General features: G+C 42.4%; 1 protein-coding gene and 1 non-coding gene across 2 annotated transcripts in view; both read left to right on the forward strand.

The window, feature by feature from the left end:
• Positions 1-399: 399 nt before the first annotated feature.
• The window catches only part of SUN3 (Sad1 and UNC84 domain containing 3), a 37,878-nt gene continuing 13,046 nt past the window's right edge, over positions 400-25,231 (forward strand). Inside the window, exons 1-6 of the mRNA XM_036864325.1 lie at positions 400-521; positions 4,549-4,610; positions 10,765-10,868; positions 14,962-15,002; positions 16,024-16,195; positions 17,476-17,560. Of these exons, the coding sequence (XP_036720220.1) occupies positions 400-521; positions 4,549-4,610; positions 10,765-10,868; positions 14,962-15,002; positions 16,024-16,195; positions 17,476-17,560 (586 nt within the window). The remainder of the gene's footprint in view (positions 522-4,548; positions 4,611-10,764; positions 10,869-14,961; positions 15,003-16,023; positions 16,196-17,475; positions 17,561-25,231) is intronic.
• LOC118901422 lies at positions 12,253-12,359 on the forward strand. Its single transcript, XR_005021393.1, has one exon. It is a non-coding gene; the product is annotated as a U6 spliceosomal RNA (small nuclear RNA).

The raw sequence follows: 25,231 nt of genomic DNA on the forward strand, positions 1-25,231 counted from the left end.
GGCATGGCCAAAAGAAAAAAAAATTTTTTTAATTAAAAAAAATTGAGAACAGTGGGTACGGGTACCCTGGCATTTCCTGGTATGTTTGGGAGCTGCTGCCATAAAGCACTGTGACGTACACTCAGGACGTGTGCTGGCTGGTGGAGGGGGCCGCGTGCACCCCCTGCGCGGGGCTGGGCCATTGTGATGTGTCACAGAAGGTGATGCAACAGAAGAGCCCAAGGCATCTCAAGGTTTGTTCACTCGGTTCCCTCCTCGAAGGACAACCACCTGAGAGGTAAGAAGACAAAACCCGAACCAACCCAAAGCGCATTATGGATCGCATCATGTTTTCCATCAGGTAGCAAAGAGACAGCGGACGGTATTCCATCTACCAGCAACTTGTTCCTCGTGGGGAAAATGAGTGGAAGACCCAGGTCGAGGCGGGGCGCCAGGCTCTTCAGGGGTCCTTCTGAGGAGGCCGGCAGCGGCTCGAGCAGGAGTGCTGTGCTCTCTGAGCAGGAAAACCCTGACGCCAGCGGGTACGTACCTGCAGGGGGAATTCCATAAGATCTGATGGGATACGCGTCTTGTGTCCTATGTGCTCTGTTCACCTGGAAAATAACCCTCCTTTATAGAGAAAGCCTCTGAAGATTTCTCTGAATCCCAGTGCTTTCTGTGGCCTGCTGTCTTCTTTCTAACGGCAGGGGTTTTAGGTTAATTACAGCAAGTGGGGGACAAGGGTTATAAAAGAGAAGACATTCTTTTTCAATGTCACTTTGGCAGCAGTGTGAAATTACGTGATTGTAACCTGCAGCCTCTCGGGTCATTCGTCAGTGGCCTCTTGGCCGGTCTCTGTCCTGTGCAGGGTCCAGCGCTGAGCTTTACGACTCTGGACACAGAGGGCATTTGTTACATGCTTGGGTGAGAATTGACTACACAGGCTGTTAGTGGGTACATATTTTGAGCTAATAACTGTCTCCTCTAGTTAGAGCACATGAGGAGACAGCAGGAAAGCCCCGGCCACTTGGGTGGCACAAAGACCCAAGACCCTTTACCTGCCTCCTTGAAGCTGCCTGCTGGGAAAACAAAACAAAGAGTAATGAAGTAACCGTCCCCATGGTAACAGCTAAGGTTTAATCAAAAAGCTTAGTTAACCTTTGGTTAATGAGGTATGTGGTAATTTTCATTAAGCCAGTCCCTCGGGAGGGCTCCATGACCTTTGAGTAACTCTCTTTAGACAGTGGATCCCCCAGGTGACCAGTGAGATTTCAAGGGGTATGGTGGTTTCAAGAATGCACGTCCCTTCAGAGAAGAGGCTTGGGAAGACCTACCTCTCTGTTGCTTTTAGCACATTCTCACCACCCTGGATGGACAATAGGCATGATTGCTTTTTGTAGACGGATAAGCCACTTAAAGATTCTATATGGGGGGAATTAGGTGACTCATTCTGTAGAGGAACAAAATTTGCCCTCCCCCCCATAAAATATGTCTCTTTGGCATGAGGGTTAATTTAGGCTGATTATTTTGAAGAAACAGAAGACTCAGGAGGTCTTTCTTTTTACCTCCCCCTTAGCTGCGTAAAGAACTGAGATAAAGGGACTGCCCCTGGAACAGAGCTATCAGCAGGGAGGGATGTCTGCAGAGAATTGGGGCAAGGGGTGGGGACCGGCAGGGCCCAGACATCAGGGTCCACTCTGTGTCCCACCGTCTCTGCTTTTATGTACCAGACTCTTGCTTTTCCATCCCCATGTGAACTGCCTTCCTCCCCTCTGAAGTCCCAAACCTGACCTCCTCTTCTGCCTTTAGCTGAAGATGGTATTTGAGGTGAGCGTCTCAGCCATCTGGGCGAGCGACTCCGTTTTCCTGGCCTCCCTCACACGTACCTGATATAAAACTTGTGTTTGCTTAATCTGTCTCAGGTCCATTTAATTCTTAGACCAGCCAGAGGAACCTAGGAGGGGAGAGGAAAATGTTTTCCTCCCTCACAGTCCTGAGTCTATACTCCCTGCGGCGTTTGAGCTGCTTCCGGAGCTGTCAGGTTACAAGCCCAATGGACAGAACCGCTCAGGAGCAGATCCCTGAGGGAGCAAATCTGTCCATTTGGCCAACTCTTTCCTGTCTCGTTCCCATAATGTTAAACAGCAATGTTACTTTCTGTGGCCTGGGGTTTTAGGTTAATTACAGCGAGTGGGGGACAAGGGTTATGAAAGAGAAAGACATTCTTTTTTAGAGAATGCACTTCGGCAGCAGTGTGAAATTATGACTGTAAACTGCAGCCTCTCGGGTCATTCATTTGTCAGTGGCCTCTTGCCCGGTCTCTTCGTGTGCAGGGTCCAGCACTATGAATGAAGCAGCGTCCAGACTTGAGGTCCCTTGCTCAGCCATTCTTCATTCGCCTGGAGCAGGGAATTCTGCCTTTCTGTTGATGGCAACTAGCTCATAACAGGTCAAAACCCCAAACCCAAACTGCTCAAGTGACTTGCTGAAACTCAGGCCCAGCAGTGTCATAGGGGCAGGGCGGGCACCAGGCCGTTATCGCCAGACTGTGAGCACGGGTCCGACGGACCTGGTCCCCATTTGCGTGGCCTGAGGAGGCTGAGGGCCGGCTGGGTCCTGGGCACCTGGCTCCCTCAGTGACGGTGGCTGGGCAGGTCTGGGGACTTGGCCCTGAGGGCACTGCCAGCTGGGATTCCTCAGCGGGGCCTGGGCACTGGCAGGAAGACCCAGACTGTGTGTTGGATGAGCGCTGCCCGGCAGGGTGACCGGCCCGCACAGGGACCCCCTCCCCTCAGCCACTGCCTGGACCTCGGAGGGCGAAAGTCGAGACTTGGGACCTGAACAAGTAAGATGTGGGGTGACGCTGTCGCTTTGCTTAGGGATTTGTTATGTGTTAAAAGCCGCAAGGACGCATGGAGAAGGAATGTAATGCCTGTCTTTCTCTTCCTTGTCTACGACCTTTATGAGCATTACACCTTTAGATAAAAACTTGCAGGACAGAGGATAACATTTGTTTTGATGGAGGTTTACAGGAACATCGTGCGTGACCTGACCTTCACGGACAGCTGCGAGAACAAAGGCTCTGGCACCAAGAAGCCTGCAGCAACCAACCATGCCCATCCCTCACCTTTCCTATGAAAGGGCTTTGCTGAAAGGCTTCAGGGAGTTCGGGTGTTTTAAGGCGTGAGCCACCCGTCTCCTTGATCGGCCCTGAAATAAAACTTTCTCTGCTCCACACTCCAACGTTTCTGTTTTGTCTGCCCTCGCTGTGCATCGGGCACACAGACTTGCGTTCAGTAACAACGCCCCCTTTCCTAAGTTGTGACCCAGTGCTTCTCCTGCTACGTCAAGGTGCCATCTGTCATTAATGAGTGATTCATCTTTACCTAGTTTTTCATATGTTTTAAATAGAAATTTCAGTCTGCCACCTTAGAGTACTTTGTCCCAAAGCTCCTAGCCTTCTGCCTTAACGGGATTAGCCTGTTTTAGCCAATTTCTTTTTTTTTCTTTTTAAACAATCTTTAAAGTTGGATCTGAAAAGGTTATAACTGGGATCACATTGTAAAACTCTTTGGAAAAATCTACTGAGGCTGAATATGCACAGAGCCTACCACCCAGCAGTGCCTCTCCTGTGAGTTCACCTAAATGAAATACACACGGCGAGTCCATCAGAAGCCACGGACAAGAGGGCTCACAGCAGCATTGTTTGTAAGACTGCAGCGGTGTTGTGCATCACGACCCCTAATGCCCACCAACGTTAGGATGGTGCCCGTGTGTGTACTCACACAGTGGGGTACTCTGCGGTGGTAAGGATGAAGGGGCTCCAGCCACGCAGCGTGAGGCCATGGACGGCTCGCAAACATTCAGAGGAGCAGCCGCACGTACGTTCCGTTTACGATGCTTCCCAACCAGGCGGCCTACTCAGTGGGCACAGAGCCTGGGAGAGAGGTGCCCTTCAGGGGCGGGAAATGCAGGGTCTGATGGGGGCCAAGAGGGGCTGCTGACCAGCTGCCGTGCTCTTTCCCGGTTCTGGGTGAAGTTACGTGGCTACGTTCATTTGGTGAAGGTCCACTGAGCTGTGTGATGGTTTGTGCTCTTTTCTGTATGTATGTTGTACTTCAATAGAAAGTGGGAAAAAAGGTTAGGATTGCTTTCAAGAATTTTATCAGGTAGTTGCTCATTGTCGTGGTTCTTTAGCTTAATACCGAATTTCCACAAAATCCGACTCTGACTTTTCTTTTTTCTCTTTGGCTCACGCTACATTGCAGACCTCTAGGATAACCTCCTTTGTTTTCTTCTTTATAAGCATTTACAGGCATAAAAACATGCAACAGCATGACAGTAATGTGTGTGAAAGAGAGGGGTATATATGTGTGTGTGAATCTGTATATGCACCAGCCTGAATACTGCTTTCCCTCAGTTTCGCAAATAGTGGATTAGGAATTAAATTAACTCACATGCTCATCCTAGTCATGTTTGTTGACTTGGTTACAGAGGTTAAAGTTCAAATTAAAGGTTAAGGGTGGTGTGTGGTTAAATTCTTTTCGCTGTTATTTTTCTTCTTTTTAGGTTGACTCGATCATGGAAGACTGTCGCGAGTATGGTGTTTATACTGACTTTTCTTCTTCTAGGTGAGTCTTCCTAAATAATGATCCTTGAAGCCATTTCACAGGATGTGTGTGGTGAGAGACATCACAGTGGAATGACTCACATTTGTAATAAATGCCACAGGAGCCTGGAAGTGACTGCACGCTCTTGAACCATTCCTTTTTTTTTTTTTTATCTTTTATTTCTGATTGTAAAAGTAATATGGGCACCTTTGTGAAAACTTAGCAAGTACTTTATTTCTCTTAGAATCACAGTTTAAAATGAAAGAAGTTGCTTTGAAGTTAAGAATCCTTTATATTTTTACTGCAAACACATACAATTGACCTTTTCTAAATCTGGGTGACTCATCTTATGGGATTTTGACAACCAAAAACTCTGGCTTATCATGGGATTCTTGAAGAAATGATGGAACATGCCATTTGCAGTTTTCTGACTGTAAATATCACCCATCACAAACCCTAGCACACAGGAAAACTGCTCTGTGGTATGCAGACAACCTGAAGTGTAGACTGCCCATGAAAGAGTTCCACCCAGTTTCACCACGAAATGCTGTTTTACCTGGCAGTGGGGGCTATTTAGTTGGGACTGCATGCAGACACCTGGACCGAGGGCTCTCTAAAGCCTGCACCAGCCTTCCTTTAGCTGCATCTTAGTGCCCTGAGCACCCACCCCATCTCAGCAGACCTCTAGACTAGACCTTGAATATTCCAGTTCCTACCGAGAAGTGCACGCTGCCTGGCTCTGCTGCTTCCAGCTGTCTCGTCTTCATCTCTGCTGATTTCAGACTGTGAACCTCAGGAGGCCGCACCCACGCCCCAGCCCCCTTGCTGCTGCCCGCCCCTGACTCGTGAACCCTCTGTGATGAGATTTCCCACAGCTCTACCCTAGCCCCGTGTACAGTGCCCTAGCCCCCGCCTGCCCTTCTTTGGCCCCACCTCCCTGCCTGTGTCAGGAGCGCGCCATGTGAACGGTAGAACTCTTTATGCTCAGGATTTTCCTTGTTTTGGAAATGAATACCCTATATTCCTTTGACATCTTTTAAGATACAACTTCACAGTGCATGCAAACTTCTTCTTTGTCCTTCCCCACTGTAAGCTTGACCACTTGCCCACAAAGGGGCCAGATCCATTTTAGACACCACTGATGTGTTAATGATTTCAATGGAATTAAACTGGACTCAGATCCTTCTTTTTTTTTTTTAATTTATTTTCGGCTGCATTGGGTCTTCGTTGCTGTGCGTGGGCTTTCTCTAGTTGCGGCGAGCGGGGGCTACTCTTCGTTGCGGTGCGCAGGCTTCTCATTGCGGTGGCTTTTCTTGTTGTGGAGCACAGACTCTAGAGCGCAGGCTCAGTAGTTGTGGCTCACGGGCTTAGTTGCTCTGCGGCATGTGGGATCTTCCTGGACCAGGGCTGGAACCCGTGTCCCCTGCATTGGCGGGCAGATTCTTAACCACTGCGCCACCAGGGAAGCCCCTCAGATCCTTTTTTTATCTACTGGGGTGAAATCCACATAATATAAAATTAACCACTTAGAAGTGAACAATTTAGTGACATTGAGTGCATTCACAATGTTGTACAACTATCACTTCTAACTCCGAAATATTTTCATCAACCCCAAAAGAAACCCCACACCCATTAATCAGTCACTCCCCATTCCCCCTCCCCTATCCCCTGGCAACCACCAATCTGCTTTCTGTTTCTAAGGATTGACATGTTCTGAATGTGTCACATAAACGGAATTATACAACGTATGACCATTTTTGTCTGGCTTCTTTCACTAAACATCATGTTTTTGAGGCTCATCCATGTTGTAGATGAATAAGTGCTTCATTCCTTTTTGTGGATGAATAATATTCCATTGTATCAATAGACCACAATTTGTTTATCCATTCAACTATGGATGGGCGTCCACTGCTTCCACCTTTCGGCTGTTGTGAATAGTGCTGCTATGAACATGTGTGACCATGTACTTGTCTGAATACAGTAAGTCCCCTACATACGAACCTTCACGTTGTGAACTTTCAAAGGTTCGAACATACGTTCACATGTCCAATCGCATAACTTAGTTCACATGTCTGGCGTACATTGTCATGTGTGTGCATCCTCTACAAGTGGTTGTGCTTTTGTGTACTTCATTGTACAGTACTGTATAGAGTACAGTAGTACAGTGTCTTTATTTCTTGCCTGTTCACTCGATGCCAGCCCCTGTATGCCAGCTGTTGTACTGTACTACTGTACTTTTCAAGGTACTGTACTGTAGAATTTAAAATGTTTTCTTTATTTTTTGTGTTTCTTTGTTTTTTATGTATTATTGGTGTGAAAAGTATTATAAGTATTTGGACTTATGAACAAATTGGACTTAATGAACTAGCTCTCAGAACGGAACTCATTCACATGTAGTGGACTTACTGTACCTGTTTTCAATTCTTTGTGTTATACTCCTACTAGCAAATTGCTAGGGAGGAATTGCCAAACTCTTTTCCATAGAAGCTGCACCATTTCACTTTCCCACCAGCAATGTATGATGGTCCCAGTTTCCACACATCCTCACTGACACTTGTTGTTCTCCATTTTTTAGGATTGTAGCCATCCTGGTGGATGTGAGGTGCCGTCTCATTGTGGTTTTGATTTGCATTTCCCTAATGATTGATATTGACTAATACTAGGCCACTTTTTATGTGCTTGTTTGACATTTATATATCTTCTTTGGAGAAAGTCTCTTCTAGTCCTTTACCCATTTGATTGGGCTTTTGTCTTTTTGTGGTTAGACTTGTAAGAGTCCTTTATATTAATATATTCTGGATATTAGACCCTTCTCAGATATATAACTTGCAGATATTTTCTTTCATTCAGTAGGTTGCCCTTTCACTTTTTGAGTAATGTCCTTTGATGCACAAAATGTTTTAATTTTAATGGTGTCATACCTAAGAATCCATTACTAAATTTTAGGTCATGACAATTTACTTCTATGTCTTTTCTGAGAGTTGTATGATTTTCACTCTTACATTTAGCTCACTGATCCCTTTTGAGTTAATTTTTGTATATAGCGTTAGGTAGGGATCCAACTTCATTTTTCAGCAAATGGACATCCAGTTGTCTCAGCATCATTTGTTGAAAAGACTATTTTCCCCATTGAATGGTCTTGTCATCCTTGTCAAAAAATTCAATCAGCCATAGATGTATGGGCTTATTTCTGGATTTGCAATTCTATCCCATTGGTCTATATATGTCTATCTTTATGCCTGGACCACATTGTTGGAATTTGACAGGGATTGCTTGGAATCTATAGACAGTTTCAGGTAGTATTGTCATCTTAACAATAGTAAGCATCCTATCTATTTAGATCTTTAAAAAATACCTTTCAGCATTGTTTTATAGTTTTCAGTTTGGGTTGTAAAATGCGTCTCCTGTAGGCAACATATAGTTGGATCATGTTTTTTTAATCCATTCTGGCAGTCTTTATTTTGATTGGAGAGTTTAATCCATTTACATGTAAAGTAATTACTGATAAGAAAAGAATTCTGCCATTTTCCTATTGTTTTCTCTGTCTTATATCTTGTTTGGTCCTCATTTTATTCATTATTGCCTTTTGTATTTAATTGTTTTTTTGGGTTTTTTTTCTCGGCTGTGCCACACAGCATGTGGGATCTTAGTTCCCTGATCAGGGATTGAACCTGCGCCCCATGCAATGGAAGCACAGAGTCTTAACCACTGGACCACCAGGGAGGTCCCTGCAGCGTACTGTTTTGATTTTCTTCTCATTTTGTGTATATTTTTTAGAAGTTTTCTTGGTGACTACCATGGAGATTACAACTAACACTCTGAATTCATAAAATATAGCTTGAATTGGTAACAACATAACTTCAACAGCATATAAGTACTTGGCTCCTATACAGCTCCACCCCTTCCTCCTTTACGCTGTTGTTGTCAAAAATTACACTTTCATATATTGTGTATCCATTAACATAGATGTATAATTATTTTTATACATTTGTCTTTTTAATCATGCAGGAAATAAAAAGAAGAGTTACGAAGCAAAAATACAATAATACTGGCTTTTATATTTACTTATTAAAACTTATAGTTACCTTTACTGGAGATATTGATTTTCTCCAGATGACATTGACTCTCTAGTGCCATTTCACTTCAGCCTGAAGGAGTCCCTTTAGCATTTACTGTAGGACAGGTATTCTGGCAATAACTTCTTCAGTTTTTGTTTTCTGGGAATGTCTTAATTTCCTCTTCATTTTGAAGGATAGCTTGGGTGGATATAGAGTTCTTGGTTGGCATGTTTTGTTTTTTTTTCCTTTCAGCATGTTAAATATGTCATCCCACCACCTTCTGGCTTCCATAGTTTCTGATAATATTCAGAGATCTGATAATATTCTTATTAAGGATTCCTTGTACATGACAAGTAGTATTCCTCTTGCTGTTTTCAAGATTCTCTGTCTTTGGACTTGAGGACACAGTGGGGAAGGGGAAGCTGGGATGAAGTGAGAGAGTAGCAATGACATATATACACTACCAAGGGTGGGAGGGAGGCTCAAGAGGGAGGGGATATGGGGATATATGTATACATATAGCTGATTTACTTTGTTGTACAGTAAAAACTAACACAACATTATAAAGCAATTATACTCCAATGAAGATGTAAAAAAAAAAAAAAGATTCTCTTTCTTTGGCTTTTGACTGACTGATTATATTGTGTCTTAGTATAAGTCTCCTTAAGTTTATCCTAGTTAGAGTTTGTTGAGCTTCTTGGATGTGTAGATTTATGCTTTTCATCAAATTGGGAAGTTTTCAGCTATTATTTCTTCAAATATTCTTTCTGCCCTTTGCTCTGTCTTCTTCTGGGACTCCCATAAGTTTACATTGATAAGTTTGATGCTGTTCTGCAGGTCTCTCAAGCCCTGTGTACTTTCTTTAATCTTTCTCCTCCTCATCATCATACTTGATAATTTCAATTGTTCTATCTCTGAGTTCATTGATTCTCTCTTTTGCCTACTCACATCTGCTGTTGAGCCCTTTTAGTGAATTTTTTCATTTCAGTTACTGTACTTTTCAGCTCCAGAATTTGTATTTGGTTCCTTTTATAATTTTTCTATTGATATTCTCATTTTATTCATACTTCATTTCTTTGGTTTTCTTTAGCTCTTTGTCCATGGTTTCCTTTAGTTTTTGAGCATATTTAAGACAGACGGTTTATAAAGTTTTTGTCTAGTTAGTCCAATGTTTGGGCTTCCTCAAAGACGTCATGGCCAGTTTATGTCTTGAAATCTTTCAACAGACATTGCAGCCTCCCAGAAAACTGTTCTAGCCCAAAGGAGCAGGTAGAAACAAAGGTCAGCCTCTGCACCAGCTAATCAGGGGAACACTAGGCAGGTCAAAGCTCAGAGTCACAGTAGTTGAAGAACAATGTCTGTATTAGACCCCTGGCACAACATCTACACCAGAAACATTGGCTGCCATTCACACAGCCACTGCCACCATTCTGGGGAGTGGGATACGGTAGAGCAGGTGAGCAATAATGCCGCACTGCTCTCTTTCCAAAACGAATCTGCCCTTTTCTTCAGTCCTCTGGTTGCTGTAAGTTTGAGATTAGATTTCAGAATTCCAATAAAGTTGGTCCTGTTAGTCTTTGCAAGCTTATGATTGTTTCAATGGAGGAACAATTTTTTGAGCCCCTTATGCTGTCATTGAAAATTATTGTCACCCAAGAATCTGATATAGCTTCCCTGCTTAGAGAAATTTCTATTAATATATGTTGTCCACAAAAATTCAATTAACAATCAGGTTAAGAAGAAAAAAGAGGAATTTTATTCAAGCCAAACTGAGGATTATATCTCAGGAGACAGACTCTCAGTAGTTCTGAGAACTGTTCCACCTGTTAGAAGTCAAAGGCACATATACATTTTTGAGACAAAAGCTCATATGTCAAAATGATATGCTGATATTTATATAAAGTTCACTCCCGTCTTTGAGGAGCTCTGGTTAATGTGTAATGCAGATGTACACTGAATATTAGGGAGGGAGGAAGGAGGCCCAAATGGACACAGAGAAAGAACTTTAATTTTTTTTTGTCCTGCCTGAAAATATAAATTTTGTTTCATGAATGTAAAATATCTTATAACTGTTTCCAGATAAACTATTTAATCAAAGTCAATCTTTTCCTTAACAGGATTTAGAAATCACATGAGGCTGAAAGAAAAAGAGTTTCCTCACAAATCCAGACAATTTTATGCTGCAATTGCAGAATATGGTTCACAGCTTTACAATTACCAGGTGATGTTTTGTTAAATCATTTTGTATGTCACTCATTTAAAATCTAATACACTAGATTTGTGATTCATTACCCTTTCCTTCTTCCCTGTTTCTCCCTTTTTCAATGAGAATGTCTATCCTATGCTGCTATGTTTGAAAGCAGATAATGTGTTTGATTTCACAGCTTCATAGCTGGAGGGGAGTTTGCTTCAGGATGAATTGTACCTGGGGTCTCATCCATATCTGACTTGGATGATATTTAGTTGAGGCTTTGGACTTTAGACTTTTAAGTTGATGCTGGAATGAACAAAGACTTTTGAGCTGTTGGGATAAAATGGATGTATTTTGCATGTAAGAAGGACATTAATTTGGGGGTCCAGGGTTAGAATGTCATAGGCTGAATATTTATGTCCCCCCCAAATTCATATGTTGAAACCTAACCCCAAGTATTAGGAGGTGGGGCCTTTGAGAAGTGATTAAGTCATGAGGGTGGAGCCCCCATGGTTGGGATTAGTGCCCATTAAAAAAAGATAGCCCAGGGACTTCCCTGGCAGTCCAGTGGTTAAGACTCCACAGTTCCACTTCAGGGTGTGTGGGTTCGATCCCTGGTCGGGAAACTAAGATCTTGCATGCCACATGGTGTGGCCAAAAAATAAAAATAAAAAATAAAAAAAGATACCCCAGAGGGCTCCGTGCCCTCTCTCTGCCATGTGAGGACACAGTGAGGAGACACTGTCTATGAACCAGGAAGTGGTTCTCACCAGATACCAAATCTGCTGGTGCCTTGATCTTGAAATTCTGTCTCCACAACTGTGAGAAATAAACTGTTATTTATAAGCCAACCAGTTTCTGGTATTCTGGAGCATCCTGAACAAACTAAGCCAGCACCCCAAGGGAAGCTTCAGCATGTGGAAAATGGCAACTAGCACTTCAGTTAACCACTGCCTGGAGCTGTGGACAGAATGGCCTCACAGCTGTTCTGAAGCTAGTTAGAGCAAAAGGGACTTAGCCTGAGACCAGACACTGGTGTCCTCTCTCTGGTGCACCCCAGCGCTCTAGATGTTACCTTGTCTATCCTATGCTTTGGCCTCCGAAGATGAGAGAATGGAGGAAGGACAGGAGATTCGGTCAAGTCAACCACTGCTCCACGGAAAGAAGGGACAGACCAATGAACTCCATCCAGTCAATGACCTTGGACCTGAGTTGGTGCCCTCTTCCCTGGAAGTTATAAGGTTTAAAATTAGATAACTTGTGGCAGTTTTGTTATTAAAAAAAAAAAAAGTACTGGCCAAGTGAGGCATTTGTGAACACTTGCATCCAATTCTTCCCAGCTCGAAGTATTGGAGCCACATTCTAAGGCATAAAGCTTTGGGTCTCAGTCTACATTACCTGTAAAAACAAAACAGTGCTCGCCTAGGCAGTGCACATACAAAAACTGGAACAGTACAGAGAAGATCAGCACGGCCCCTGAACAAGGATGACTAGCAGATTCATGAAGGCTTCCATATTTTTAAGAGTAAAATAGTTAACAATGACAAACAAGGCTGTGGCCCTGTCCACAGCTGTTTCTCTGCCTTTTCTACTCAGCCCTTTCAGCCCTACTCAGTCATTTCTCAGGAGGCTGTTGATTCCACACCTGTTCAGTTGACTGTAGATGCCAACTGGTCCTCCTTCAGTGGGCATGTTTTGGGTCAGGCAGCAGGTGTTTCATCAGGAGCTTTGTTGGAGATGCTGTGCAGTCCTACTGAAGGCTCTGGACATCTGTCCTAACCTTCCATGGGGCTCTGTACACCTGCCCGGAAGGAAACTCCGGAAAGGTTCTTAGGAGCCCCAGCACCATTCTTATCACAGGACCCTCTTGGAAGGGATGGATCACCAGCCGTACCCACAGCAGCCTCTGCTGCATCTTTGAGGTTTTCTTTTTTCCCTGTGGATGCCAACCCATCTTTCACGTGTTATCTTCCTTTTCCAGTCCTTCTTTTCTTTTCACTTTCATTTCCTCACTTTTTTTTGGTCTGATGGCTTTTTTTTTAAGCTTTTTTTATTTTTTAATTTATTACTTTATTTATTTTTGGCTGTGTTGGGTCTTTGTTGCTGTGCACGGGCTTTCTCTAGTTGCGGTGAGTGGAGGCTACTCTTCATTCCAGTGTGCAGGCTTCTCATTGTGTTGGCTTCTCTTGTTGTGGAGCACGGGCTCTAGGTGCGCGGGCTTCTGTAGTTGTGGCTCACGGACTCAGTAGCTGTGGCTCGCAGGCTCTAGAACGCAGGCTCAGTAGTTGTGGTGCACGGGCTTAGTTGCTCCGTGGCATGTGGGATCTTCCCAGACCAGGGCTCAAACCCATGTCCCCTGCATTGGCAGGCAGATTCTTAACCACTGTGCCACCAGGGAAGCCCTGGTCTGATGGCTTTTTATACTATATTTGTTCCTATAGTGGAAGCCACGTAAAGTCCTTTTGGAAATGAGGCAAATAAAAATGCTTTTAAAAATCCAGAAAATGTTAGCTTTCAAAGAACTCTCAAATTCATTTATCAGCAAATTAATGAAGGCATATTTTCTGTATGTTCTTTTAAGGTTAGAACAGAAAAAAAGTAACAGAAGTGCAAAACACTGCCCCTACCGACAGGAAACCTATTCAAACAGAAACTGAAAAACTAGAAATAAGAATTTCTCCCTACCAAAAATAAGCTCCCACATCCACATCCCCATCAAAAGAAAAATGTTGAGGAGAGCCTATAAGAAATTAAATTGCCCACTAATGAGAACCTACCGTTTAGCACAGGGAACTCTACTCAGTGCTCTGTGGTGACCTAACTGGGAAGGAAATCCAAAAAAGAGAGGATATATGTATATGTATAATTTGATTCACTTTGCTGCACAGCAGAAACTAACACAACATTGTAAAACAACAATACTCCAGTAAAAATTTTTTAAAAATTAAATTGCTCAGCAGAAAAACAAAAGTGAGGTAATTGTTTTCTGTGTGGCGTGCTGTGTTCCATTCCACTCCACTGTCACACAACAGTGTGGATGAGATGTCCCTCCCGCCTTGCACCATTTTGGCAGAACAAACTGATGGGAAGTCAGAGTCTTTGAAACAAAAAAGCAGACTTGTCCGCTGAGAAGGATGGGACATTATTTCCCAGATAACTCATGGATGGTCACTGCAGAGGGTGGAAAGTGACCCCCAAGAAGCTATTTCATGGCCTGACCCCCAGAACCTGTGCATGGAAACTTTATTTGGAAAAAGAGTCTCTGCAGATGTAATTAGGGCTCCTGAGATGAAGTCATCCTGGATTTCCCAGTTGGGCCCTAAACCCATTGACACGTGTCACACAGATAAGATAAGAGACATGCAGAGGAGATGCACCTAGGGGAGAAGGGCGTGTGGGGACAGTGCGGCCACAGCAAGCCCGGGAGCCTCCAGAAGGTGGAAGAAGCAAGAAATGGAATCTCTCTTGAGCCTGAGAGGAAAGTGCGGCCCTGCTGACACCCTGATCTCGGACTTCTGGCCTCCAGGCCTGTAAGAGAATCCACTTCTGTCATTTTAAGCTGCTGGGTTTGCAGCCGTTGGTGGGGGAGCCTAGAACCCACGAGGTACGTGGAGCTTCGCACACAGAGGAGCTGGCGGAAGGAAGCTGGGTGGGCAGGGGCTGCAGCCTGGGAGCAGCCCCTCTGTCCGCCGTCCCGTGTGGACCTCCTCCGCCACGCCCTGTGTGCATCCCAAACAGCAGCAGCGTTGTCAGCCTGGCTGGGCAGCCCCTGTTCAAACATGAGGTGGTCCTGTTGAGACACCCTGCCGGCATTAGGTAAAGGCCTGCAATTTGTCTGATGGCATGCTGATGGAATGCAGTCATCGGCTTCCTCGCAGAGAAAGGGGGTGCCCCTCACTGTGTGCAGGAACAAACCTCAGGTCTGGATGCTTCCGCATCTCCTCTACATATAACTATTTGCAGGAAGGTGCAGGTGTCTTAGAGGCTGTGGGTCCCACTTGCCGCACGTCTCTCTCAAGGGTGGCAGTGTGATTTCCTTCCCCTTTGCAAATAGGAAAAATAACTCCACCTGAGTAGGCAGGATTTGGAATGATTTTGTTTTGTTCTGTTTTGTTTTTTTCAGGCCAGGCTTCGAATGCCAAAAGAGCAACTGGAACTTTTAAAGTGAGTGAGATGTTCTCGTGTGTGTGACTTTCTGGTGTGGGTCCAAACGCTGAAATGCTTTTGTAAAATTATAAAACTAATTTCTACTTCTGCGGATCATTCTTTAAGAAAATATACACTGGGAGGTTCTTTCAATATTATTTATTATTTTTTTAAAAAAGGAAACCACCAAGATGAGAAAAGCAGGTCGAAGGTTAAACATGTGGAATGGAGAATTACGAAGCCATTAAAATAATTCTAAAATATATTTACTGATCTGAGAAGTGCAGTGGGACACAAAATTATTTTGTAACAATGTTTTTGCATGGAATAAAAACTGTTACAAACACACCAAAATTTAACAGTTTTTATTTCTTCAAAATTTTATATTGTTTCACAAATTGGGAGAAAATACTAGATAAGTAGTGCTTCCATTTTTTTCAGCATAAAGAAATACCCATTGGCTTGACATTTTCTTATTCTTTCTAATAACTTTCAAACTGTACAAGTAGCAGAGCCCATACTTGGAAAGTAAAATCTTGCACCCTGGAGCTGGTGAAAGGCAGCTGCCCCCCACCTCCACCCCTGGCTGGATCCTCCAGCTCCCCCCTCGCCTGCCCGAGGCTGGTCCACAGAGCCTCAGGGCTTGGTTGGGAATCTCCTGCTCTGTACCCCACTCGAAGTACAAGGTGTTCCCCATCCTAAGGAGGTGAGAGGGGGATTTAAGATCCACACTGTGAGATCACCCAGCTCAGGTCAGGGTGGCTGCACTCCCCAGGGAAGGGATGGGACGTGCCTGCACAGAGCACACCCCAAGCCCTGGGATGCCCTCAGGACGGCTTCCCTGAAAGTCTTTGCTTTTCACATGTAGTGAAGGGCAGTGCTTTAGACGAAGGGGCATCCCCTGAGCGCCCCTCACTTAGGGTTTCTCTCTTCTGCAACGTAAAGCACCTCTTCATTTTGCTGGCCCTGAAGCCCAGCCCTGGGGGGCGGCAGGGAACCCACAGCTTCCTCCTTTCACAGTGAGGGTCTCTATTCACAGGAAGGAAAGCCAGACTTTGGAAAACAACTTCCGTGAAATTCTATTCTTAATTGAAGAAATAGATGTTCTGAAGGCCTTACTTAGAGATATACGGGATGGTCTGCACAGTTACAGCTGGACTGCAGACGGAGACCCCGCTGAAGGCTGGGACCATACTGAAGTTGTGGACGAGGTGATGTGGGCATTGGCAGGGAGGCGGGGCTCGTCCGACCTTCAGTTGTCACATCCCCAGCTTATGTGAGTGGGGAATGGGGCGACAGCTGGGGTGTGGTCAGTGTCCTCTTGAAAATTCTTCCCCGGTAGTAGCTTACATTCACTAAAGCTTGCCCCTGGAAGCACACTTTTTCATAATTGCTGTGTCACAGGGAAGATTTTGTATTGCAAGAAAACTGACTTCCCACCCAAATAAGTAACTGATTCTGTCTTATTTTGCACTTAAAAAACAAAAGAAGACAAACAAAAGCTCATGCAGAAATGACAGTCTCTGAAAGTCCATACACAAATACTTAAATAGTAAAATATTTTTATTCAGGGACCTAAAGCTCGTGTATTTGACTTGCTCAGCACCAAGTTGGGCAATATTATGGTGAAGACCAATGAGCTTGGTTTTGCCTCTTCTCCCCCCTTATTAGCAATAACTTCTTTCCTTTCCTTAGGTTCTGCTTTTTGAAAGACACAGAAAGCTGACACTGACCACCACTGCCTCCAGGCCCCCACTGCCACGGCCCTGGGACAAAGTGCTTCCTCAGTTAGAACTCAGACTGTTATGTTCTCTCAGGACACTTGCTTTTTTAGACTCAGAACATCCTTAAGAACCCAATATTAATTCAAATGATGAATAATTTCTAACACAAGCAATCATGTACTCTATGTAAACTGTCTTGATCCCCAAATACCTACAGGGAGTTCCCTGGTGGTCCAGTGGTTAGGAATCTGCACTTCCACTGCAGGGGGCACACGCTCGATCCTGGGTTGGGGAACTAAGATCCCACAAGATGCAAAAAAAAAAAAAATATATATATATATATATACATTTAACCAAATATTACAGAACATTCAAGTCTTTATTACTAAGCAGAGACACTAAAAGCGGCACCCAGCCGGTCACACGCATCCTCATCTGACTGCCCCACTGTGAGAGCGTGATGGAGTGGTTGTCAGGGCTTCAGAAGGGGCTTGAGTCCAGCCTTGCTCTGTGGCCTTGGCGAACGGCTGAACACATCTCAGCTTGGATAATTCAGCTGCCTGAGAAACACCGAGCCCACTGACCTGGGAAGGCGATATTAAGAATCTGTGTGTGGTGCCGGGCTCCACCTGCAGCTTGGTCAACATTCAGTGTTGTTATCATTTTGCAGATTAGGAAACTTGGGTCCAAATCAACACAGTAAATTGTCAAAACTCAAGCAGTTGACAGAGTTTGTTAACAGGAAACTCTTTTTAAAATTTGTACAGGAAACGTCAAACTTGGTAAATTATGTACTTAAAAAGTTGAGAGAAGATCAAGTCCAGATGGCCGATTACGCACTTAAGTCAGCAGGTGAGTAAAGAAGTGACAAGGCCTGTATAAAAAGTCGATGCTTCAAAAGCATCTATGTCCTCTGTGTTTCTTTATCTGGTGTTTATCTACCTGGTAACTGGAGAGGGAGGAAAAACTAACAAACCTAGACAATAAAGCGGAGAATAGAAATGGTTGTAGGTGAGTGCAAATCTCAGACGGAGCACAAACTGTGCATCTTCCTTAGCGCGTGTGACGTACACTAAGAGCACCACAGAGAAAGTGCGCCTGCCACAGGGAGGCTGGGGATGCATCACAAACATTATAACATTTTATCCTCTATATACTAAAACGACTACTAATGACTAATCTAAATGCATTATTAGGGATTAAGTGATAGTGTCTCAAGACTGTATATAATGTTCTTAGTATCCTCCAAAAATATATTCTTAAGTGCTTAGACTGTGAATCGTTAACCTTAATATTGCCTAGAAGCCCCTGCCTGTGGCAGTGTATGACCATGGGCTCAGTGAAGCATGGGGCGGGGGGCGGGGAAGGAGGAGGAAAGGATGCAAGAGAAAGAGGGAGGAAATACAAAGCCCACAGAGGAACGCTAATTTTTATCAAGTGACAAAAGCCAAACTAATATTGCGGGAATAAATTTGTGTCCTGCATGGAGTAGAGAGCATTTGGACCAGAATGATTATTAGTCGTGTGTGTGTGTGTGTGTGTGTGTGTGTGTGTGTGTGTGTGTGTGTGTGTGTTGAGAGACAGAGCAAGAGGACAGATGCCTGACTTTGAATTCCCTGAAACCTGAGAGGCATGAGCTTAGATAGGGTGGGAAGGTAACTCACAGAATGTTTTTTTTTGTTTGTTTGCTTGGGCATAAATTTATTTATTTATTTATTTTTGGCTGCATTGGGTCTTCGTTGCTGTGCACAGGTTTTCTCTAGTTGCGGAGAGCGGGGGCTACTCTTTGTTGCCTTGCGCAGGCTTCTCATTGCGGTGGCTTCTCTTGTTGCGGAGAATGGGCTCTAGGTGCACAGGCTTCAGTAGTTGTGGCTCACGGGCTCTAGACCGCAGGCATGTGGCATGCACTCAGTAGTTATGGTGCATGAGCTGAGTTGCTCCGCAGCATGTGGGATCCTCCTGGACCAGGGCTCGAACCTGTGTCCCTTGCATTGGCAGGCGGATTCTTAACCACTGCACCACCAGGGAAGTCCGAGTCTTGGCATTCTGATACAGCCTTTTGATGCCTTCTTCCTATTCTGTTGAATATATTTACAACTTCCATTTGGAAAAACCATAATGACAAAGGTCCGTAGATACCCTATGTAGAACAAGGAATAGCAGAAAATGTTATGGCTTCTGAATAAATGTTAGCATGATGCACAGCCAGCTTCTGGTTAGGATGAGATGGAGAAAAGCCTAGGGCAGCCTTTCTTCCCTGCTGATGACATACAACTAAAAGAGTTGGACAAAATATAAAAACCAGCTACCTGAGTATGATGAAAAGTAAACAAAAGGAGGCAGATTGTGGAGGGAAGTAAAAGACTGGAAATGTGGCCCATGCAAGGGTGAGTTTACCGTTTTTCTTTTCTCTCGAAGCTTGAGCTGAGGCTTGAGCTGCAGTGACAGAGCCACAAGGTGGTGACAGTGCGGTGGGTGACTAAAATTGTGAGAGAAACTCCACCGTTCTAGAAAGAACCAGAACAAAATAGTCCTGTCGGTCAGAGAGTGTAGGAGGAAGGCTTGAGAAGGCCGGACAGGAGAGCAGACGCCCTGACCTCGTGTGTGTGGCCTGCTGCCAGCTTGCCTCGTAGCTTCTCTTTCACGGAGACGGACCCACGGCAGCACAGCAGCAGCTCTGAGATTTTGACAAAGATTTAGCCACAGCTCGGGTCTTAGACTGTCCACTGAGGGGCACATGGGCAGAACATGCCTGTTGTAAAGGCTCTGAAAATGGAACTGAGATTGTTACCACCTCCCATAGAAAAGGAGGGGCACTTATGGTCTGAACATTTCTGGTTGATTGTCTGATGAAACAAACAAAAGCACCCAGAGTCTCACAATATAATATTCAGTATGTCTAGGATACAGTTCAAGATTAGTCGACATACCAAGACCTAGGCAAATGTGACCAATTTGCACGGGGAAAGAGAACCAGCAGATGCCAACCCACTCCATCAGGACACAGATGTTGGATTAAAACACAGAGACTCTGAAGCAGGTAGTGTAACTAGGCTTCAAGTGGTAAAGGTAAGTACAGCTGAAATGAATGAAAAGATATGATCTCTCAGCCAAGACAGAGGAACTATAGAAAAGCACCAGATGAAAATTTGAGAAATGAAAAATACATCTGAAAAAAATTCATTATATGGGCTTAATAATAGGACAATGACAAGAGAAAAGAATTAGTGAAATTGAAAATCAGTAGAAATTATCCAATCTGAAGAAATGGGAAAAAATGGAAACAATTTTGAAAAAAATGAAAAAGCTTCAGAAACCTATGGGACATATATGAAAAGGTCTAACATTCTCATCCTTGTAGTCTCAGAAGCAGATAAGAGATAAATGCAGAAAAATAATTTATTTGAAGAAATAATAGCTGAAAACATCCCAAATTTTGTTAAAAACGTAAATTTATAGAGTCAAGAAACTGAGGAAATCAGAAACAAGATAAAGTCAAGGAAAACTATATCCAGACACATGATAAATTTCACAAAACCAAAGATGAGGAAGTCTTGTAAGCAGCAAGAGGAACAAAACACTCACATTAATATGGGAGAATAATGATACAAATGACTGCAGATTTCTTATCGAAAACCAAGGAGACCAGAAGAGAAGGGAACTACACTGTAAAGCACTGAAATAAAGGAAATGCCAATGCAGATCCAGTAAAAATATCCTCTAAGAATGAGGGTGAGGGACTTCCCTGGTGGCGCAGTGGTTAAGACTCCGTGCTCACGATTCAGGGTCCCAGGTTCAATCCCTGGTCAGGGAACTAGATCCCACATGCATGCTGCAACTAAGAGTTCGAATGCCACAACTAAGGAGCCAGTGTGCCGCAACTAAGGAGCCCACCTGCCACAACCAAGACCCAGTGTAACCAAATAACAAAAAAACAAAAAAAGAATGAGGGTGAAATGGAGTCCTTCTTAGATGAAGGGAAACCAAGGGACTTCTTTGTCAACAGATCTGCTAAAGGAAGTTCTTCAGGGCTAAGGGAAATGACACCAAAAGGAAACTTAGAACTTAAGGAAAGAAGAAAGAACAACAGATAAGACGAATATCTATAACTATGAGACAATTTTCTTAAGTTCTTTAACATAGGTATGACTGTTGAAAAGAAAAATTATAACATTAGCTGATGGGGTTTTAATATATGTAGATGGACAACTCTTAAGGAAAGGTCAATGGGTGAAGTTAAAGGGACCTCTTGGTAAAATATTAACTCTAAATTTACTTTGAAAGGTTAGTTATGTGTATTAAGATTGCCAGAGCAACCACTAAAAAAATACAGAGACAAAGTGTGTACAGAGGGAACACACCTCAACAAAATAAAACCATATATGACAAACCCAGAGCTAACGTCATACTCAACAGTGAAAAGCTGAGCACTTTCCCCTAAGATCAGGATCTAGACAAGGATGCCTACTCTCACCACTTTTGTTCAATGTAGTATTGGAAGTCCCAGCCACAGCAATCAGAGAAGAAAAAGAAGTAAAACTGTCACTATTTGCAGATGACATGATACCATATACAGAGAACCATAAAGACTCTACAAAAAAACTATTACAACCAAAAATGAATTCAGTAAAGTTGCAGGGTACAAAATTAATACATAAAAATCTGCTGCATTTCTATACACTAATAACAAATTATCAGAAAGAGAAATAAAGAAAACAACTCCATTTACAACTGCACCAGAAAGAATAAAATGCCTAGGAATAAATTTAACTAAGGAGATGAAAGACCTATGCTCTGTCCTAGTCAACACTGTACTAGAATTCCTAACAGTAAAGTAAGACAAGAATCAGAGAGAGAAGGGCAGGGAAGAGTGGGGGTGTGGAGGGGAAGAGAGGGAAAGAAGAAAGAAGCAAGCAAAATTGGAAAGGAAGAAATAAAAATCTCTGTATTCACAGCATGATGATTTATGTAGAGAATCATCAAAAAATCTACTAGCACTAATAAGTGAAGTTAGTAAGTTCAATTGTATATATATAATTTTTAGATGCTAGTAGTAAGAAATTGGAAAAAGAAATTTTAAAAACAGTCTTATTCACAACAGCAGTGAAAAACATGAAAAACATGCTAAAAGCGAAAAAAAAAAAAACCCCACTAATGAAAGAAATAACAGAAGACCTAAATAAGTGGACAGATCTTCCAAGTTTGTGTATTAGAAGCATCAATATTGGTAAGATGGCAATTCTTCCTAATCAGTCTATTGATTCAATACAATCCCAGTCAAAATCCCAGCATGATTGTTTAGAAATCTACAAGTTCTTTCTAAAATAGCCAGAACAGTTTTGAAAGGAAGAACAAATTTGGAAGACTCACACTGATTTGAAAGCTTACTATAAAGCTACAGTAATGAGAGAATGTGATGTCAATGAAATTAATGAAACATAATAAAAAGTCAAGAAATAGTCCCACACTAACTTTTGACAAAGGAGAAAAAGCAAGTTGATAGTGCTGAAAGAGTTGGACATTCATATGCAAAAATAAACCTTGACTCACAGCTCACACCTTACAAAAATTAACTCAAAATTCATTAAATGTAAAAAGTATGATCTAAATATAAAGCTTAAAGCTATAAAACTTCTAGAAGAAAAAATAAGAGAAAGTTTTTGTGACTTTGAGTTGGGAAAAGATTTCTTAGACACAATATCCAAAGTGTGATCCGTAAAAAGAAAAGAATGGATAATTTGGACTTCATCTAAATTTAAAACTTCTGCTTGGAAAAAGCCACTGAAGAGAATGAAAAGACAAGTCACAGGCTGGGAGACAGGACTGCAAACCAAATACTTGACACAGGACTTATATCCACAATTTATAAACACTCTCAAATTTCAATGGTAAGAAAACAGCCAATCCAATAAAAAGTGGGCAAACGATTTGAAAGCAGCCAATCCAATAAAAAGTGGGCAAACGATTTGAAAGCCACCTCATCAAAGAAGATATATGCATGTCAAAAAAGCACATGAAAAAATGCTCATCATTAGTATCCATTAGTGAAATGTACATATACCCATTAGAACAGCAAACAAACAAACAAAACCTGACACATGAAATGGTGGCAGCAATGGGAAGCAAGCAGAACTCTCACACGTGGCTGGTGAGAATGTAACGTGGTACAGCCATTTTGGAAAACCATTTGCCAATTTCTTTCTTTTTTTTTTTTAATTGAAATATAGTTGATTTACAATGTTGCATTAGTTGCAGGTGTACAACACAGTCATTCAATATTTTTATAGCTTATACTCCATTTAAAGTCATTACATATAAAATACTGGTTATATTCCCTGTGCTATGCATTATATCCTTGTATCTTATTTATTTTATACCTAGTAGTTTGCACTTCTTAATCCCCTTCCCCTATCTTGCCCCTCCCCCCAGCCCTCTCCCCTTTGGTAACCACTAGTTTGCTCTTTGTATCAATGAGTCTGTTTCTGTTTTGTTATATTCACTCACTCGTTTTATTATTTAGATTCCACATATAAGTGAAAACATACAATAATTGTCTTTCTCTGTCTGACTTACTTCAGTAGGGTATGACATTTGACAATTTCTTATGAAGTTAAACATAACATGTATGACCCAGCAATTCCACCTCTACGTATCAATATTTACCTAAGAGAAGTTTAAACTTATGTTCACAATAAAACCTGTCTGAGAATGTCTACAGCAACTTTATTCATTGTCATCAAAACTGGAAATAGATGAAGGAATAGCTAGTTGTGATGTATCCATACAGTGGAATGTTACACAACAATAAGAAGGAACACATTCATTATACCTGCCAGGAAGCTCAAATGTATCAATTGTGCTAAGTGAAAGTAGCCATATTCAAAAGGCTACTACTGTGATTGACTACAAAGAGACAGCAAGACAGAAGGTCCAGAATAGGCAAATGTAGATAGCAAGTAGGTCAGTGATTGCCTAGGGATGGGGTGGGGTTCGGGGGAGTGGGGAGTGACCGCTGAGCGCAATAGGGTTTCTTTGGGGGCTGATTGAAAGTGTTCTAATGTTAATTTCAGTCATGGTTGTATAACTCTGTGAATATGCTAAAAACCACTGAATTGTACACTTTAAATGAGTAAATTGGGTAGTATGTATATCTCAATAAAGCTGAATAGAAACTTAAAAAATGAGAATAAGAAAAGTGAATTTGAATTACTTAAAAACCCTACCTGCCACAATTAGCATTTTCTGAACTAGATTATGGCTGGGGTGGGGTCAGTCCTCACATCAGTATGTGAAAGTTTAATTCCCGTCCAATCAGTCCAGCAGGAACATTCACTGACCGAGCAGACGGTATCAGCACTCAGAAACAAGGTACTACAAATAACTCCATTTTGTTTCTTTTTATGGCTGAGTAATATTCCATTGTATATATCTGTAGTGAGGTGGATGGAGTTAGAGTCCATACAGAGTGAAGGAAGTCAGAAAGAGAAAAACAAATACAGTATGCTAACACATATATATGGAATCTAAGGGGGAAAAAAAAAAGGTCATGAAGAACCTAGTGGCAAGACGGGAATAAAGACACAGACCTACTAGAGAACGGACTTGAGAATATGGGGAGGGGGAAGGGTAAGATGTGACAAAGTGAGAGAGTGGCATGGACATATATACACTACCAAACGTAAAATAGATAGCTAGTGGGAAGCAACTGCATAGCACAGGGAGATCAGCTCTGTGCTTTTTGACCACCTAGAGGGGTGAGATAGGGAGGGTGGGAGGGAGGGAGATGTAAGAGGGAAGAGATATGGGAACATATGTATATGTATAACTGATTCACTTTGTTATAAAGCAGAAACTAGCACACCATTGTAAAGCAATTATACTCCAATAAAGATGTTAAAAAAAATATATGACAAGAAAATAACCATGTAGACAAATCCAGAGCATTTTAAAAAATCTGTATTCTACAAACATACCAGAAAAAAAGAAAAAAAAAAAAAAAACAAGGTACTCACAGGGTTGCCAGGTAAAATAAAGGATGCTCAGTGAAACTTGAGTTTCAGGCAAACAGCAAACAATTTTTTAGTATATGTCCCAGATATTGTATGGGACGTAACTGTACTAAAAAATTATTCATCGTTTATGTAAAATTAAAATTTAACTGGGAATCTTGTGTTTCTACTTGCTAAGTCCTGCAACCCTGGGTACATTCACTATTTCAAATCCTACCATCTTAGAAAAGGCACTGGTGATCTGATATTCATCACGTATGTGTCTTTTTAATGTTGTATTGTGATATCCAGATGGAATTTAAGGAAGTGATTTGCATTTTCTTTACTTCTTTTGTGTCAGATACATTTTGCTTCTAAAATGAAGTAAACTGAAGGGATAATATTTGATGAGTATATTTTATATTTCTTTGATTAAAATGAAAACTTAATAAATCTGCAGAATGGCTGTATGAATACAACTTGTGAGTACATTTATGACATTGCTGGTCATTCTGCTTTTGTTTTTGAGTGAATT

The sequence above is a fragment of the Balaenoptera musculus genome, chromosome 9 (assembly GCF_009873245.2).
Source record: "Balaenoptera musculus isolate JJ_BM4_2016_0621 chromosome 9, mBalMus1.pri.v3, whole genome shotgun sequence".
Classification (NCBI taxonomy): Eukaryota; Metazoa; Chordata; class Mammalia; order Artiodactyla; family Balaenopteridae; genus Balaenoptera; species Balaenoptera musculus.